General features: G+C 34.1%; 1 protein-coding gene across 10 annotated transcripts in view; it reads right to left on the bottom strand.

Annotated features, from left to right (window-relative positions):
* Nucleotides 1–19442, bottom strand: part of spri (Src homology 2 domain-containing protein sprint) — a 488442-nt gene that overhangs the window by 86236 nt on the left and 382764 nt on the right. For all 10 annotated transcript variants that reach the window (XM_090400600.1, XM_090400599.1, XM_090400601.1 and 7 more), the window contains one exon: nucleotides 11767–11882. In XM_090400600.1, coding sequence (XP_090256726.1) covers nucleotides 11767–11882 — 116 coding nt within the window. The remainder of the gene's footprint in view (nucleotides 1–11766; nucleotides 11883–19442) is intronic.

Raw genomic sequence — 19442 nt, forward strand, 5'->3', positions numbered from 1 at the left:
ATGTACAGATGGTGCACCTTCTATGGTTGGAATTGCAAAAAGGGTTTGTTTCCTTTGCTAGAAAAGAAAATGAGAACATTATAACGACTCATTGGTTCATTCATCGTGAATCATTGGTGGCAAAGACAATAGGCTTGGAATTAAAAAGTGTATTAGAAGAAATCATTCAGATGGTTAATTATATCAAGGCCAGACCATTAAAATCTAGAATATTTGCAGGACTATGTGAAGAGATGCAATCTCATTACAAGAATCTTCTTCTTCATACCGAAGTAAGATGGCTTTCAAAAGGTCGCGTATTGGATCGTTTTTTTGAACTTAAAGAAGAAATATTAATATTTTTCCAAAATGAAGACAAACCAGAATTCTATAAATTATTACAAGATGATTTTTGATGTTCCAAACTAGCCTATTTAACATACATATTCGATCATCTGAACAAGCTGAACTGCAAGGAAGAAATGAGAATATTTTGACATCTACAGATAAAATTAAAGCTTTTAAAGATAAAATAAAAATGTGGAAGATAAAATTAAGCACCAACAATGTAGAAATGTTCCTTAAAGTTGCCTCCAGAAAATGTAAGAACACTGATCTGCAAAAGCTTATTTACAGTCATTTAACATCGTTAGAGAAAAAATTGACCATTATTTTCCAGACATTTCAGTCAATTTATACGATTGGATTCGAAATCCATTTGTAGAGTCAACATCAGCAATGAGTGAGTTAAGTCTTATAGAAGCTGAAGAATTAATTGATATAAGTAACAATCGTACGTTGAGATTGAAGCATTCAGAAATGTGTCTGAATTCATTTTGGATAACAACTATGGAGTACTCCAATACAGGATTCAAAGCACTTAATATCTTATTGCAATTTTCTACATCTTATTTGTGTGAACTGGGTTTTTCTGCACTCGTAAATATTAAAACAAAGAAGAGAGAAAGACTAAAGGCCCTTGAAAATGAGATGAGAATATGTCTCTCAAAAACAAGGCCTAATATCAAAGAAATATGCAAACAACACCAGGCACATATTTCACATTAAGTTCATATTTTATTATCTGAACTTTTATAATAGCTTTTGTTTTGTATGTTTTTGGGTTGTTTGAAAATAAACCAATTTAGTTTAAATAAAATCTGTTTTCTTTTAAACAAGCTTTCCTTCATATCTTTAGTATCTGTAATATCAATTTATTTATGGGTTATATATGCGAGTCTTTCTGAATCAATTAATCAGCACTTTACTCTCTATAAAAAGCAAATAATACTAGGGGTGCCGTGAAATTTATTTATTGATTTTAGTGTGCCGCCAGACAAAAAAAAAAGTTTGAGAACCACTGATCTACACCAACGTCATCTATCGCCCACCATCATCACACCACCACTAGTATTTTCACAGACAATCACAAACATTCATGTCAATGGCAGGATTCGAACCTGCAGCCACTTGGCTATATAGTATTCCTTCAATTATTCAACCACAGTGAGAAAGCAGTTGGTCAGTTGGATACTAAGGGCTGGATAACCAAAGATATAATAACATACTTGTACAGGAAGTCATTTGATACATTAAGCCATTCAAGGATTGCTTATTTGGAAGTCGTGTCAGTTTGACATGCCTCACCCCTCTCCCATTCTATGAAAAATCTCTTCCATGTCAAACTGATAACAACCCCTGACTAACTTATATGTCCCAATCACATCCCTCCCCCTCTTCCTCCTATTCACGAGGCTTACATTACAACTTACATTCTCTCAATCTGCCCTCGTACTCCACATTCACCTTTGTGAATCTTCCCTGGATTCTTTTCAACATATCCTCATCACCATGAAAACCTGGCGACCAAATTTGTGCAATAATCCATATGAGGCTTGATTAAGACCTTATATGATAGCTTCATAAGCTCTCTATCTCCATGTCATGGTCCTCCACATAATTGCATTATCCGACATGAAGTGTGGCCCCTGAATTTCAGGTCATTGTTCACCATCACTCCTAGATCTTTCATCTCCTCTACTTCCTTTAAGGTTTCCCCACTAAGTGTATACTTCGCATCCCATCTTTGCTTACCAAACCTTACACTTTGCAACACTGAACTGACAATTTCACTTTCCTGCCCATTCATGCAATCTATTCAAGTCCTCCTGTGTAAAGCCATAATATTTGTCTCCTTTCTTTTAGGCTTGCACGGTGATCCGAATGCATTTTTGAAAATCCATAATATTTGTTTGACTCTGCATTGCTATCCTCAGTTTGCATCATCTGCAAACAGCTGCATATCATTAGTTAAAACCCATTCCAATATCATTAACATACAAATTGAACAACAATGGTCCCAAAACTCATCCCTGCAGCACACCACTAGTGACCTTCCTCTTTTGGGATACTGCACCCCCATATACAACTTTCTGATACCAATCTGACAGCCAGTCACTGACCAACTCAGAAGTCTGTTATCCAATCCCATTTGTTTCAAATTTACTTAAGAGCTTGTTCTGTGGCAATCTATCAAAAGTTTTTGCAAAATCTAAGTACACCACTGTATGTGCATCTACCCTGTCTGAGGCTGTCACCTTGTTATAGTACATAAGTTAGTAAAACATGATCTCCCTTTAACAAACCCATGCTGATAACCACAGAGAATACTACTGTTATCAACCTATTTCTGTATCCTACTTCTCACCAATCTCTCCAGTACTTTCACCACAACTCCAGATATACAGATTGGCCTATAATTTGAAGCTGCAGCCTTATCACCACATTTATGCAGCAGAATAATTTTACCCTCCTTCCGCTCCCTTGGAACCTGTGCTGTTGCAAGACTTATTGAACAGGCATGCCACTGCTACTGCCAATTCTCTGGAACATTCCCTTAATACACATGATATGTCATCAAATCCTATCACCTTATTGACATCAAGTTTATTTATGTCCTCAAATACCTCCTGCTCACTCACAATTAAGCCATCCTTTGCTTTGTTCTCCACACTTAAGTTCCTCATGATTCTATCCTGATCAGGGTGAAACATTGCTCACTGAATACCACAACAATGTCTTCTGTAGCAGGTTACCATCCTACCACTTTCATCCATTAACATCATCTTACCATGATCATTCTTCCCTCTACTTGCCAGATATCCAAAAAACTAGGGTTTTTCTTCACCTGATTTCCCAATTTCAGCTCATACTGCACTTTTGTTTTCCTTACTGAGTCATTCTCCTGGCTTGTTCTTTATATTCTTCATGTAACTGATTATTATTACCATTATTCATCTTGTACGTCATCCAAAGTACCTTCTTTTCCAGATTTCGTGCTTAAGCTCCACATTCATATATTTTACACCTATCTTATTCAGCCTTTTGGTCTTTGGAATACATTCACACATTGATGCTGTTATGTATTTCTTTGTCAGTTCCCATGCAGCATTTATTTCCTTACTGCTCAACTCCTTATTCCATGTTATAGCTCCAAGCTGTCTTCTAAGCTTGTCATAATCACCAGCCTTATAATTCCACATATCCTTTCCTCCCAAAAGTTTGCATATGGCTAGCCACAACCCAAGTGATCACTTCATGATCGCTTTCACCAACTGGAGCAAAGTGTGAAACTCTTCTCACAATAACATCCTCTAATGAAATGATGAGATCTAGAACTCGATCCTCACGTACCCTCCTTCATGTGCTGCCTGAGATAGTTATCTCTCAAGAAATTCATTTTTATTCCCAAATGCTGTGTCTTCATTTCAATCTATACTACCATAATTAAAATCACCCATTATAATAACCCTCCTTTCTTCACTAATCCAAGTTGTTTACACATTTCTTCATCACCATCCTCCACATTCCCAGACCTATAACAACATCCAAATAAATGTCTTCCTGTCAACTTCCACGTTACACCACACTGCCTCCTAACCATTGCCACTATTTTCCTGTTTCATGTCTACCTTGTGTAAACATAATTCCCCTGCTATTATCAGCAGCACTCCCACTCACTTTTTGTCCTTTCTTATCCTTACAAAAAAATACTGTATCCTTCCATTTCTATTCCTGTTAGAATGTCATCTTCATTCGACCATGTTTCACTTCTTCCAATGATTTTGGGGTAAATCAATGAAACCATTTCATCTCCCTTATTTCTGATACTTCTGGCATTTGTAAACAAACACAGTGATTCATTTTTAAGTCTATAACCAGTTCTATCTAAGCCACTCGTTGGTTGTGATTTCCCAACCACACCGCCCAATCACTTATCACCACTTACCACATATATCTGCTCAGTCTTAACTTCCCTATCCACATTGCAATATCCATCTCCATCTTCATACACACATTCACTGCCACTTTCAACATCCACTCTCCTTATGTCATGTCTGCCTATCCACCTAGGTTTCCCCCGTTTCCCTATTCCTCTTGCATTCCCATTCTCTCATCATCTCATCTCATACACTGCTACTGTTTCCACTGCCAGCACTTCTGTCTCTTCAATACCATTCTCCTGATTTTCCCTTCATCTCTTGCACACATCACACACACACACACACTGTATTTCCAACCAGCAACACTCACTTCTGTCTCTTCAATACCATTCTCCTGATTTTCCCTTCATCTCTTGCACACATCACACACACATTGTACTTCCAACCAGCAACACTCACTTCCGTTATTCTTCTTCACTCACTCACTTCAGTTGTTCTAATAATGTTTTATCTAAGCTACTACATGACAGCACATCTACAAGAATTCCATTGTAATGTCCACATTTCTCAATTTTTTGTGCTAAAATTTCTGTTACTGTTCTTCAACCTGCACTAAATGATGATGTATGATGATATTAGATTAAAATATCTGAGATTAATACATAATTATTTCACTGTGGCTCTATATAATATCCTATAAATCTGTAGAGCTTTAAACAACTTTTCTCTTAGCACCTTGTTGTGCCTTCTCCAGATCTACAAAACTGAAACATAGACCCTTATTATATCCCCATGGTTACTCAAATGTTTGTCTTAAAGTTAGAAATCTGATCCTGACAACTCCTATGTAGTCTAAAACCCAACTTCTTTTATAGGTTTCTTTTATACTATATTTCTTAGCCTCAAGTATGTTTGCATAAATCTTACTTGAAACACTAATTAAGGAAATTCCTCTGTAATTCTCATGATCAGTTATATTTCCCATTTTACAGATTGGTATTATAAGAGCATTACTCCAATCATCAGGAGTTCTGCTTTCTAACCATGCTTTCTGAACCTTTATTCTCTATATCTGAGAATCATGAAACTGTTGATTTCCTATACCTCAAATATTGATAAGTTCTGATTGCATTTCTCTTGAATATTTTCTACCACTGTTCCATCTCTATTTCTTTCAACATAATCTGGGGTTAGTGCTACAGTCTTGATTGAATGCAGCGGTATATTTGAGCTGTGCTAATAAAAAGTGTTTAATTAGTGTCAAGTGCAGCTTTGCATTTTTTTCCCCCTCAGGCTGGATACAAGTATCCTTCAGCAGTGTTAATGTAATTTTTGTTGTTTATATTATGTTTTGCTACTTGTTTATTCTTACTGCTTCTGAAAATGGCATTTGTAAAGAATTGCATGTTGGTGACAAGGAAAGCTTTGGTATTAAGATCAAGTTCTGCCTTAAATTTTTCCCAGTGGATGTGATGTGAAAATTGATATAGTTATGCACCGAAAATTATGAAAGGTTTGGACTGTTTGGGTAAACAAAAAAGGACAACATAGTGAAAAGATTAGAGCAAGGGTTATTAAAAATGAAAATTGAAATGAAACATAAATTAAAGATGCTAAGAAGTTATATTCTTCGTTTAATCCTTTATTCAAGTGTAAGCAAACAAAGTTTGCACCTGAATTATTTTCAGGACAGGGCAACGCTTATATAGAGGCTAATGAGTTCACATCACTTGTCTTAGTATCCCATAATGCAAAGCACATATCCTTACAAACATGTATAATGCTATGCATTATGGAAAGGGTCGCTAACCAAACATGATACCAAGGTTGAAGTAATGCAGAAGTCATATTTCCATATATGAGTAGCCAAAAGGTGTCACACCTTATTATTAAATTACTCTGGATTAGAGATAGTTGTTATAAGTTTTTTTTCACTCGATTTAATTCTTTATTCAAGTGTAAGCAAACAAAGTTTGCACCTGAAGTATTTTCAAGACAGGGTAACTCATATATAGAGGCTAATGACTTCACATCACTTGTATCCCATAATGCAAAGCACATATCCTTATGGACATGTATAATGCTGTGCATTATAGGAAGGGTCACTACCCAGACCAGTTTCGACCTTTATTGAGGTCTCATCAGAGGGAGCCAGATCCAGAGGTGATACCAAGGTTGATATGATTGTATATGGAAATATGACTTCTGCATTACTTCAACCTTGGTATCACCTATACGTCTGGCTCCTACTGATGAGACCTCAATAAAGGTTGAAACTGGTCTAGTGACCTTTCCCACAATGCATAGCATTATACATGTCCATAAGGATACGTGCTTTGCATTATGGGATACTAAGGCAAGTGATGTCAAGTCATTAGCCTCTATATATGAGTTGCCCTGTCTTGAAAATACTTCAGGGGCAAAATTTGTTTGCTTACACTTGAATAAAGGATTAAACCAAGTGAAAAAACTTATAATTATCTCTAATCCAGAGTAAAGGTTGGTCGATTGGTAGCGCCTCTGCTACTAATGGCTTGCAAAAAGTAAGGAAGTTTGAGTATTGAGTATGGTTGGCAGGGGATCAATCATTCGATGCTGTTAGCACACCCTCCCTCGATGAGTCTTTGGACTCTCTGGAAGTGTCACATAATAATAATCAGGTGTCACACCTTTTTGGCTACTCATATATGGAAATATGACTTCTGCATTACTTCGACCTTGGTATCATGTCTGTAAGGATATGTTTTGCATTATGGGATACTAAGACAAGTGATGTGAAGTCATTAGCCTCTATATAGGAGTTGCCCTGTTCTGAAAATAATTTAGGTGGAAACTTTGTTTGCTTACACTTGAATAAAGGATTAAACCAAGAATATAATTTCTTAGCATCTTTAATTTATTGTATAATCAAGTAAAAAAACTTCAAACAACTATCTAATATCTAGTGAAATGAAACATCTCTAAAAGAATATTACACATCTAAAGAAGAGAATGGCTAATGAGAAGGAGGAAGTTACTATCATGAAGAAAGAGTCAAAGGATAGTCGTATATCATTATATGGGGACTCAATCATTAGAGGTGTGATAACTAATAAAGTGCACAAACTTTCCTGATGGAACAATTAAAAAAATAATCGATGCACTGCAGAAAAGGAAAGAGCAATAATAAAAATTAGTGATAGCCATGAGCACAACTGACTTATTTGGGGAAAAAAAGAATGTCAGTAGAGATTTGAGGAAGTTGTTGCAGCAGGTAACGGATAATAATGAATAGTAAAATGGCTGAGTTGTGGGGTGAATTTGAAGGAAAGCTTGAAAGTTGACAGATTGCATTTGAATGCATTTGGTGTTGGGCATTTAGAAAAGCTATTGTTTTCTGAGAAGGCACAAAGTCAAGATATTAATTAGTAAATGATCAGAGTTTACTTATGAAGCAGGATAACACAACTAAACAGGCTGTAAGACAGGAGGAAGATGGATACGAGGTTGAAGATGTGATGGAATGCATAAAGTTGAGGAATGGACAGGTAGGAATGGAAATCAGTCAGGAGCAGGGAAACAGGGGTGGTCAGACTGAAGAGAGAGGTATGATATAGAAGCTGGAATAGAGAATGTTGGTGCTGATTAGAATGATTTCAAAGACACAGGGATTGTTATGTTTGTACAAGATGTAAAGAGTATTCAAAAGAAGAGAGTTGAGTTTGTTGCATTGATTGCAAGAAGTGAACCTTGGTTGTCTGAGGAGAATGTGGTGTGTCAGGAATAGAAATGGAAGGATATATGTAATTTTTCAAAAGGATAGGAATGTGAAAAGGGGGGGGGGGGTGCTGTTAATGATTGCAGAGAAATGGTACCCACAAAGTGTGTAAGTTGATAGTGCATGCCTAGATTTTGAATCTGTGTGGGGTGAAGTTGAAATTAACAGGCTAGTATATCTGATTGGATGCTATTATATGCTGGGAAATGTAGAAAATATTGATTGTGAAATGTTTAGGTAAACTGGTTGGGCATATAAAAAAGAAGGTGATCCTGATGTGAGACTTTAATTACAGGAATATAGAGAGTGAAAAGAGGAGATAGCAAATGGGAACAAGGAGAGTGAGTTTGTTGAATTTCTAAGAGATAAATATCTTAAGCAGCATGTGACTGAAAAAACTAGAGGATTTAATGTTTTGGATTTGGTGATAACTTCACAAGATGTAGTTGTTAATGAGGTTGATACTGCCACCAGTTAGTGAGAATGATCATGAGGTACTTGTTTGAGAAGTGATGAAACAAGAAAAGGTTACTGCCAAAAATGGACATGTGGAAGTACAAAGCAAGTGATTATTATAGAAAGCTCTGTAGTCAGCATCAGTATGTTGGGTAGATGAGCTGAGCAGAAAAGATTTTGACAGAGCATTGAAATTCACAAGGCAGTCCAGGTTTTGAATGATAAAGTATAGGGAAAGTATCACTATTTCAAAACTGCCACTTAATATCTAAACTAGCAGAAAATGTACATAACTTTACTTCATAACAGTCATTTATTTCAATTTGTAATGAGTAATTCAGGGAAACCAAGAAAGTTGAAGTGCAAAGAACTAGTTTTGGGAGAATAAAATGTATTGGCGACTAATATACGAGTAATATAATACTCATATATAACAATAATAATTAATAAAAAAAAATTTGTAATGAAATTAGAAAGTGATACAATATTTAAGGGAAGAAAGTCTGAAAGGATTTTTTTTGCACTGCATTAAAAAATATTACATGACAAAAGAAATAGAAAAAATAAATATAACTTGTAGGTATTTAGTCTAATATAACTAAGATTCCAGTTATTGCGCAAACGGCAAGCAACCGCGTTTCTTGCTATAGGCAACTGAACATAGCTATGTAGGCCTGAAGAATTATCATACCTTCTAATGGACATGACGGCCAAATTGCACTCCTTATCAATGTTCTTTCAACAGGTAGCATGAATCGTATCCAGGTTTTGCTGGCCGTGTGTGTGTGTGTGTGTGTGTGTGTGTGTGTGTGTGTGTGTGTGTGTGTGTGTGTCCAAGCTGGCAGGGAGGTTAAGTAAAGGAGATAGTGGACCCTCCCATGATGAGTACTTGACCTCCTTAGAGGTGTCATGCAATAATAAGTGCAAATATTAATTTAATTGCTTGATGGAAAATTAGGGCAACTATGATGAAAGTGAAGAGTCAAATATGAATGTACAACTACAGCTGAATCTCATTATAGCAAACTTGTAGTATCTACAGGGATTGTTTGCTGTAGTGAATTTCCTTTAGAAGAGCACTAAGAACCATGCCTGCAGGAGGCTAGGAATTCTTGATAGTTTGTTATAGTTGAGTGAGCTTGTTAGAAGTGTTTATATAGACTTAGATGCTGTCAAAACTCATGTTGACAGTTTAATAGAATGAAAACAGCACAAAGGAAGGAATTAAATATAAGTTTAATGTCTTCAATATTTTGTCTCTATTACAAGAATATGTTCATGGGTACAAATACATCTGAAGAAATAGCCAGAACTTTAAGGAAATACAATCACTGTACTGCTTTCAAGCCCTAGTATATATTAAAGTTCCTTGCTGATGCAAATTACCATAGCAGCTAACATCTGTTTAGAAGAACATATGAAATGCATCCATTGCCACAACTATAAAACCAGGTCTACAGTGAATTATACACCAGTGACAGAATCAAATGGAGGAATGCTATTATACTTCATTGCAGCAAATTTAAATATGAGAGATTTTTTATAATTTGCTTTTAACCCTGCGAAGCTCACAGTCAAAATATTGCAGCTTAGATCGTGTGTATCTGAGATATACATTCATTACTAGTATGTGCTAAAATGTGATAAAACTTAAAAACACTGCAAATATAATATATGATGGTTTATTTATTTTCAGTTACAATCTAGAAATTATTGAATAAAGAAATATAAGGAATAAAAATTTAGCCAATTGTTGCAATGTAAACCAGCTAGATATAAGAGGCCTAAAAATGCTTTCAATTCTGTGTTGTCTATTTGTTTAGCATCTCTTTCTCTTGAATACTGGTTCAAAATCTGTGATAAAACAATTCCAAATTTCAAGATCTATCTTGGCATTTTTTGCATTAGGCTGAACTAATGGAAGTTGACAAAATATTCTGTGGCTGTCTTCTAATTTGCTTATTGGATTTTTCCTCCATTTTGATTCTTTATCCTTTCCAAGAAAATACTCTTCATTCATGTCTAATTCATCTTCACTTTCTTCACTAGAAATATCTTGTTCAGTATCCGAATCATCTGAATGAACTTTGGAATAATCATCATCTTCTAAATCACTTTCATCTTCGCATTCGACTATTATTCTCATCATCGGACTTGAGTAACATTCGTTGAATCTCTTCAACATCTGATGGATTATCCAATCGATATATTTTCCCAGCCATTTTCAACAGTAAATAAATAAATAAAAAAATTAAACCAATACTATACTGCCACTGGAGTTCATGATCTCTCTCAGATACAATTTACTATTAAATATCACATACCTTTAACATAACACGTGTTAAACCAAAACTGACCACATAAACAGTAGAATATCACTCATAATATATGCATGCACAGCTAGTCATGACCTCCAAGCTATACACTGGATATGTGTAAGAATATTTATATTAAACAATTTGTTTGTATCTGTCAGATCAGTTGAAACCTCTGCAGGGTTAAAAATCAACTTAAATAAAGATGTGAAAAGCTCACCCAGATATTGGGAATTAGAATTCTTAGGCATGTAGTGTAACAATTATGGCTTCCTACTAGTGCCCATAGAGAATGCTCTTTCTAGGTATGACTCTAGTCTGTTTAGTTCTTTGGCATGGTTTGTCTGTTTTACAGTTAGTTCTGAGAGGGGGAAACCATGTAATCACTTTATGAAACTCGTGTTGGGCAGCATATAGTATACTGGCTATAGCATCATAGATCATAAAAGTTCTAAAGATTATACTTCTGCATTAAATATTTGTAGTCTTTAATTTGTAATTAAATTTTTCTAATGTCGTTTATTTTTATTTAGTTATTTTGAGTATCTGGCCTAAAATTAAAATAACAGGTTTATATTTGAAAACCTTAATTATTTTTTTCAGTATTTTGAAGGGTGGGTAAAACATTTTATGATAAATATAAATCTACAACAGAGCGCATTATCATATAAGAACAGAACCAATAATGTAAATACTTCTACAGCTACTTTTCTAACAATATAAGAAACATTATGAAAAAGGGTAATTTAAAACAAAACAACAACAACAAAAAAAAACTAATTAATACAAATTTACATGGACTGAAAACAGAAGACAGTTATTTGAGATCTTCATATAATACAACAGACTGATTAAACAAGGGTTTAATAATGTTCAATTCTAAACGGGGAAAAGCTCAGAATAATCAACTGGTTTTCCTCCCTATTTTTTGTGTATGATGCATTACAACACTCAATTGCTTTGTAATAAATAAAAAAAAAACATTTTTTATCAATTCTATTTTTCTATGTTTAAATCAAATTATGTAGAATCTTACCTAGTGTATTCATTTACAAAAAGCTGGTAGAGATAACTTTTCAGTGGTTTGATGACAAGTTTGTGCAAAGCTCCTTCAATAATGGCATCAATATTCAAAAATTCATCTGGTCTTAGCTGAGAATAAGAAATGTTTTTCTTAATAAAAATGGCAAAGATAAACAAGTTACATAAAAAATTTCAGTGTCTTCAAATATATATATATATATATATATATCAATCACATTAATGTAAGTGTGATAAGTGAAGATTCTGGAATGATTTTCAGTTCCAGAATAAGAACTATATATCAAATACATATAAAAAAAATAGCATGTGAAAGAATTTAGATTTCATAAGCCTGGTATTTTTGCATATATTTATTATCATTTGAATGCCCATGCAGTATTGACTTGGCCATTTAACTCTCACACAATACCAACATATCCATTTGTGAACCCATGCAAAACACTTTTACAGGTTTTGCAACCTTCTGTGAGAGGATATTTTTATTTAAAAAAATGTACTCCATCTGGCATCTATGAGCGAATGGATAAATGAAAAACTTTTCTAACCAAACTCTTGCCTCTTTTTTCTCTTACTCCTTAATATTGAAAAAACTGCTATTGTCTATTCAATAAACTTTATTTACTAAGTATGCTGCTAGGATCTTGTCTTTTCAACTTATTTTCTAAGCTATAGTAAATAAATTAATCAGAACAAACTGAATCTTCATCAAGTTTTTGGTTTAGTTTTTGTTTCAGTTCACAATAATTTTGGTTTTAGTTCACTATTTTGGTTGAGTGCTGCATGTTTTAACTACTTTAACTGTCTCTATGATTCAAAAGACATATTTTGGTGATTACACCACATTTTTTTATTATTATTCAGTTCTATAAAACACTGAAATAATAGTTCCCGACAAGTTTCGTAAATCGTAGGATTTACATCTTCAGGGGTAAATAGTATAACTTAAAGTTTAAACAAGAGAATTAATAAATACAAATCATAACCGTCTGGCTATTCATAAAACTCAAATAACAGAATGCAGATATATAACGTTATTCACGTTGAACAATACTGGATGATGTCACGTGTGCTTGTTCTCGTTCATACAGTCCGAGCTCAGATTGAGGTAGATTTTTTATTAGAGCTGACCACACTTGATGGAGAATTAAACCTTAATTTTTATTGCATTGGGTTGGGTTTTTTAGCATATTAGCAGCTTCTTTAAATTTTCTTATATAACTGTTGTTTTCTATGTATGACATTGTTGAACACCAAATGGCTGAACACCAAAAAGACGTACAATACAAAAGAGAACAAAAAACGGGTCTTGCTTTCCATACCACTTCCACTGGACATGATGTACTCTGGCAAAAAACAGCTCTAATAAAAAATCTACCTCAATCTGAGCTCGGATTGTATGAATGAGAACAAGCACATGTGACATCGTCCAGTATTGTTCAACGTGAATAACGTTATATATCTGCATTCTGTTATTTGAGTTTTATGAATAGCCAGACGGTTATGATTTGTATTTATTAATTCTCTTGTTTAAACTTTAAGTTATACTATTTACCCCTGAAGATGTAAATCCTACGATTTACGAAACTTGTCGGGAACTATTATTTCAGTGTTTTATAGAACTGAATAATAATAAAAAAATGTGGTGTAATCACCGAAATATGTCTTTTGAACCAATTAGCCACAGAAGTTTATGCCTGCAATGTCTCTATGATGTTTATTAATAGTGTTGTGTGTTTTTAACAGCGTAAACAAGTTGACATTCATAAATTCATAATGTTTTATTCGTTTTGTGTAGCTATAAATTGGATACATTTCTAAGAAAGCATTCAAAAATATGTACTCTTTCTCAGCACACATCCATGCCACAAAGACAATTTGCCAATGAGTGTGATGTTAGTTTGAGTACTGTTAATGTGATTTTACAGACGTACCTTTTCTCCTGAAAAGGTACGTCTGTAAAATCACACTTTCAGGAGAGACGTACCTTTTCTCCTGAAAGAAATGGAAAATGCAGGTGAAAAAGGAAAGCTACACTTACTCAAGATCATTTAATAGGTAATAAATGCAAACTGAATCCAAAATTGTCTGTTGCAGATTTGAAAGCTAGTGGGATTAATGTTTCTGACATGACAGTCCATCAAAGATTAGAAGCAGGGAGAACTACCCACAGACCAAAAAAGAAAAGTGTTGACAAAGGGTATGCAGAAAATGAGACTCCAGTGGGCAAAAGTGTAAAAAGATTGAGCTGTTGAGAAGTGGAAGAAGGTCATACTCTCAGATGAGAGCCATTTCTTTATTCAATGAGGGCAGTACCTTATTCACAAATCAGCAGTTGAGAAGACCTCTCCAACCCACCTTCAACAAGCTCCTAAACACCCAGCTAAAAAGATATTTTGGGGTTGTTTTACACAAGACAGTCTAGATCACTTGTGCTGATGACAGTATGATGAAAAGTGACTAATACATTAAAAAAAAAATATATATATATATATATATATATATATATAAAAAAGGAGAAAAGATTGGTCCCACAGATCCAGAAAGACGAAGAATTCTTCTTCCAATACGATCTCAACTCCATTCCACACTACAAAAAGTTCTCAAAAATCACAATTTCCAATTGCTTCAATGACCAGATAACTCTCCGAAATTATTGGGTTGAACAAAATGTGTTCAACCCAATAGAAAATTAGAAGGTCATAATGAAAAAGAGACTTGGAAAATTAAATTGTGATACAACTTAATTTTCCAAGTATGATTTTGAGATGCAGAAATAAGAAAAATGTGTTCTACATTGGTCAAGCCTTAGTGAACTTATCAAGAACAGAGGAACACATAAATTACTAGGTAAAGTTGGAGTTTAGTTTTTGTACATCTTTTCTTGTGAAATTAAAATTTTTCTTTAAAATTCGAGTGTTCAAATTAATTTATTCACTACTGTATGTAACATGCATTCCATGTAAATTCCATACTTTAGATGCTGTAACCTTTGCTATGGCACAGTAGGACATTTGCTGTTCTTGTACAAATAAACCAAGCAACATAGCTTAGAACAACTCTAGCATTAAAAGGCTTACATAACAATAAGTTAATGGTTTTAAAACTTATTTTTAATGGTATTAACAACACCAAATGAACTATTTTATATATATAAAAAAAAATGTTTATTAACTTGCTTATATATATTTTGCTGAATTTCAAATCAGCATCTTCAGAGCACAATGCAACATATATATATATGAGACAGTAAGTGAAACAATACAAATTGTAAAGGACAAAAGATTTCAAGTCCTAATTTGGCACCCTCCAATGTTGTGTGTGTGTGTGTGTGTGTGTGTGTGTGTGTGTGTGTGTGTGTGTGTGTAAGTATTACAGATTTTCCTGTCTGCCCATAGTAGGCCATGTTACAATCAAAAGAAACTGCATACATTTCAGAGTGTGAAGCTAGAGGGATGAAGTTTATAGTTAGACAAACGGATCAGAGTTACTAATTTAACATGGGATTTGAATGTGGTGTGAAGGCCATGTTTCATTAGTACTTTGGCTGTCTTTTCTGATGTACTTCTAACATAGGGAATAGGCATGGTAATGTGTTCCTGTGTATTAGAGGAGGAAGAAGTAATGGAGCTATGCAGTATTTTATCTATTTTGTAGGAATTGTTGTAGCCAATGGCTACAACAATTCCTACAAAAAAGATCCAAGAAAGTATGGCATATTTGAGTTCTGTGGACAGAGCTACATCATTGGAACAAATGGCTCTGGCTCTGTATGTGAGTGTTTTTAAAATACTATACTTTTGGGCTGGATGATGATATGATTGTTTATGTAGATATCTTCCTGTGTGTCTGTTGGCTTTCTGTAAATGGAAAGAGATAGTATCCATTTGAAAGGCAGGTGACTAATGTGTCAAAAAAAGGTTAACAGTTATTAAATACTTTTTCTACTGTAAAGTGGATTTTAGGGTGTTGGCTGTTTAGGTAAGTGACAAAAGCATCCAAAGTGCCTTGTCCACAGGGCAAAATGATCATCGACAAAGTGTAACCATACTAAGGACTTGTATCTAGCTGTGATAAGTATTTCATTTTCAAAGTTTTCCATGTAAAAGTTTTCCAAAGAGGGGAGAGGAGGAGAAACCAATAGCAGCACCATTAATCTGTTTGTACATTTTTCCTCCCCATATAAAGTAACCTGCATGCATGGTAAATTTGAATAATTCAAAGATATCAGGAGGAAATTTAGACTATCAAATCAAGAGTGTCTGTTAGTGGTAAATTGGTAAATAAAGAGTTGACATCAAAACTAACTGTTATATCTGAAATTTTGGCAAAAGTAAAGGAGTTGCCTGTAAAGGGGGGGGGGGGGGGGGACAAGAGACTTGGCTAATTTATAAGTGGGACTATCTGTGCTATTGACTATAGGGTGTGTGTGTGGGGGGGGGGGGATATTGGATTTGTGGATTTTTGGTAACCTATAAATGCAATGTGGCTTAACATGAACAGGTTTTATTTTGTTGATTTGTGGATTTTTTTCCCTTTGAGACATAGTAAGACCTCGATCTATAATTTGGTAAGTAGAACCATCACATAGGAGATTTTGCATTTTTTTTTGTTGTTGTTTTGTTATAATCCTCTTGATCCATGATAACTGTTGTACTACCATTATAGGGGTAACAGTTATCTGGGAGACCAGATAACTGTCATCTTTGGACACCCCCTTCACACAGGATTAGATGGAAAAAAAACTAATGTGCTATTTAGAGGTCATTACAGATCTGAAAGATTATTTTCTGAGTCAGCCATCGCTATGAAGAATTAAGAATCTCCTAACACGAACAAGTATGGTTGGATTAATTTGCCAAAAACTTTGGAGAGTGTTATCTTAAGAGCAACTCCCACATAATTGTAATACTTTTTTTTATACACAACATTAGAGGGTGCCATATTAGGATTTTACATCTTTTGTCCGTTACAACTTGTATTGTTTCACTTACTCACTGTTGCATATACATGCTGCCTTGTGCTCCGAAGATGCCGATTTGAAATACAGCAAAATATAAGCAAGTTAACAAACATCTTTTTTTATAAAATAGTTCGTTTGGTGTTGTTAATACGATTAAAAAATAAGTTATGAATAACTTTCGACATTTAACCTTATCTGTTAGACTAAATTAATTGTTGTCAGGAGAGTGATATTTACATGAAATTTGGAACGTACTCATCATAATTAGGGATATATACCTCTATATCAATATATCAAAAAATATGATGTATCTTCTCTGTTATTCATTATCTATATGGATCACATTATGAAGGAAAATGGTATTAAACATGATATCAGAAATGGAGATGTTAATGTCAGCTCTTTGCTTTATGCGAACGATGTTATACTTCTAAATAAATTCGTTACAAGTTTGCAAGATTCCAGATTTGCAAAATTTTTCATGTAGTACTATCATATCCTGTACATCCCTTGAGGGTACATGCCAGGAATTTGATGATGATGATGATGAAAAAATATGATATAATAATATGCCAATTTATCTTGTGAATTGTGCTAACCTGTTTCAGAGAATTTCCAATAAATAAAAGACCATTTTCATATTATGCACGAATTAATTAACCAACCAATGTCAAGCGTGCAGAGAAGATTCAGAGAATAGGAAAAGTCTCATTGACTATGTTATTGTCAGCAATGATGTTTTCTCCACTGGTCCACAGAGGATTTGAAATAGGGAGTGATCACCATTTAGTGATGAGCAAGATAAAATTAAATTTCATATTGAAAAGAAGAGTGTGTAAAAAAGTTTTGCAATGAATCAAAGCGAAACAGCTATCACACATGAACGCTGCCTCAAATACACAAACATTATTCAAGAAAAACTGAAAGAATTTGAAAACAAGAATCAATCTTGGAGATACAGTAGCAAGTCTTAAAATAAAATAAAATAAAAACTTTGATTCAGCCAGAGAAGCATGTGATGAGATAATCTGCAAGGAAAGAAAAATCAAAACTACATGGTGAATTCAGGAAGATGAAAAGGCAGCTAAAGAAAAGAAGAAAGTATATCGAAAGTTCCTTGCAAGTAAGTCAGCTTGCTCTTAGAGAATACAAAGAAAAATGTAAGAAAGCAAAGCATTCTGCAAAATTAACTACAAAATTTATGGAAAGACTTTGATAAGAATATAGAAAATAAATATCAGGAAAGTAGTAAAATATTCTGGAGGCTATTGAAAAAAGCTCAGAAATGCAGGAAAGAGTAATGTAAAAGGAACTAAAGATGATAAAGGAGACATAAAAACTGAAGATAAAGACATTCTTGATGTATGGAGTAATTACTTTGAAAGATTCCCAAATGAAACAAGCTGTGATAGCATGGTGGTAGAAGACACTCAACAGGAATGCCATCTGGAATATCCATCTGTACTTAGTGTAGAAAAAGTTATCACAAATGTCAACCTGAAATGTGCAAAGGAAGCTAAAATAGATGATATTTGACCTGAAATGTAAAATATGGAGGTATAAAAGTTTTACAGTGGCAAGACTACATAACTCAGAAAAAGTGGTTAGAGGGTTGAATTCCAGATGATTGGAGTAGAGCACTGATAGTACCCATCTATAAAAAAGGAAATAAAGTTGAATGTGAGAATTATAGAGGAATTTCCCCTATTGAGTGTTCCTGGTAAGCATGGAGAGATTATTAATTGCATTACAATTAATAATCAATTATACAGATTAATTGCATCAACAGATTAATGCAATTAATCTGTTAATGCAACAGATATGCAACTATTCTAGAGAAATGCACAAGAAAAATTGTGGAGGAAACGCTTGGATTGTTCTTCTCCAGAGGTTGATTTTCACTTTAAGAGAAATGGTTGAGAAATCATGGGAATATAGCAAGGAGCTGTATTTAAGTTTTGTAGATCTGGAAAAGGCAAATGACAAGGTGCTAACAGAAAAGCTGTTAAATTGCTATAGTTATATGGTGTAAATGGGACATATCAAGCAACACTTAATCTATATTTGAGTTGTAAATCAGCAGTTAAAAATTGAAGAAGGTACTGGAAGATGATTGGATGTTAAGTCAGGTGTGCAACAAGGATGTACATTATCTCCACTTATTCGGATCACATTATGAAGGAAAGCAGTATTAAACCTTATATCAAAATTAGAGATTACAGATGTTAATCTTGACTCTTTGCTTTATACAGATATCATATTTCTCTAAATCAGGGTCTCCCAAACTGTGTTCCACAAGAAGTTCTCCTGGAATTTGTCATTTTAGTTTTCTAAGCATTTTTCATGAATAAATATTTTATACTGGAAATATTCTGAGGAGAATAATATTTGTGAATATGTCGAAAAGCTCAGACCCAGAATGCCTGATAACATCTGTGTATCGTTAATTTTCACACATTGAAACTTTGGGAAAGGGAATACCGCTGTTTACGACCAGTCATAAAAATTGCCTGCAAGCAGATTATAACAATGGGCAGCATATCCTTTGTTCTCAAAACTGAAAGAAATGACATCTGTGTTGCAAATGTTAGTGACCAATCAGCATAGAAGTATAAAGAAAATTTTTCCACTAAAATTGAAGATCAAGATAGTCTGTATCCGGTTCTCGAATCTAGTAATACTAAATACTTTCTTCGCAAGTTCGTATT

Source organism: Typopeltis vanoorti, chromosome 11 (assembly GCF_054136105.1).
Source record: "Typopeltis vanoorti isolate ZY-2024b chromosome 11, IOZ_Tvanoo_1.0, whole genome shotgun sequence".
NCBI classification, from domain to species: Eukaryota; Metazoa; Arthropoda; class Arachnida; order Uropygi; family Thelyphonidae; genus Typopeltis; species Typopeltis vanoorti.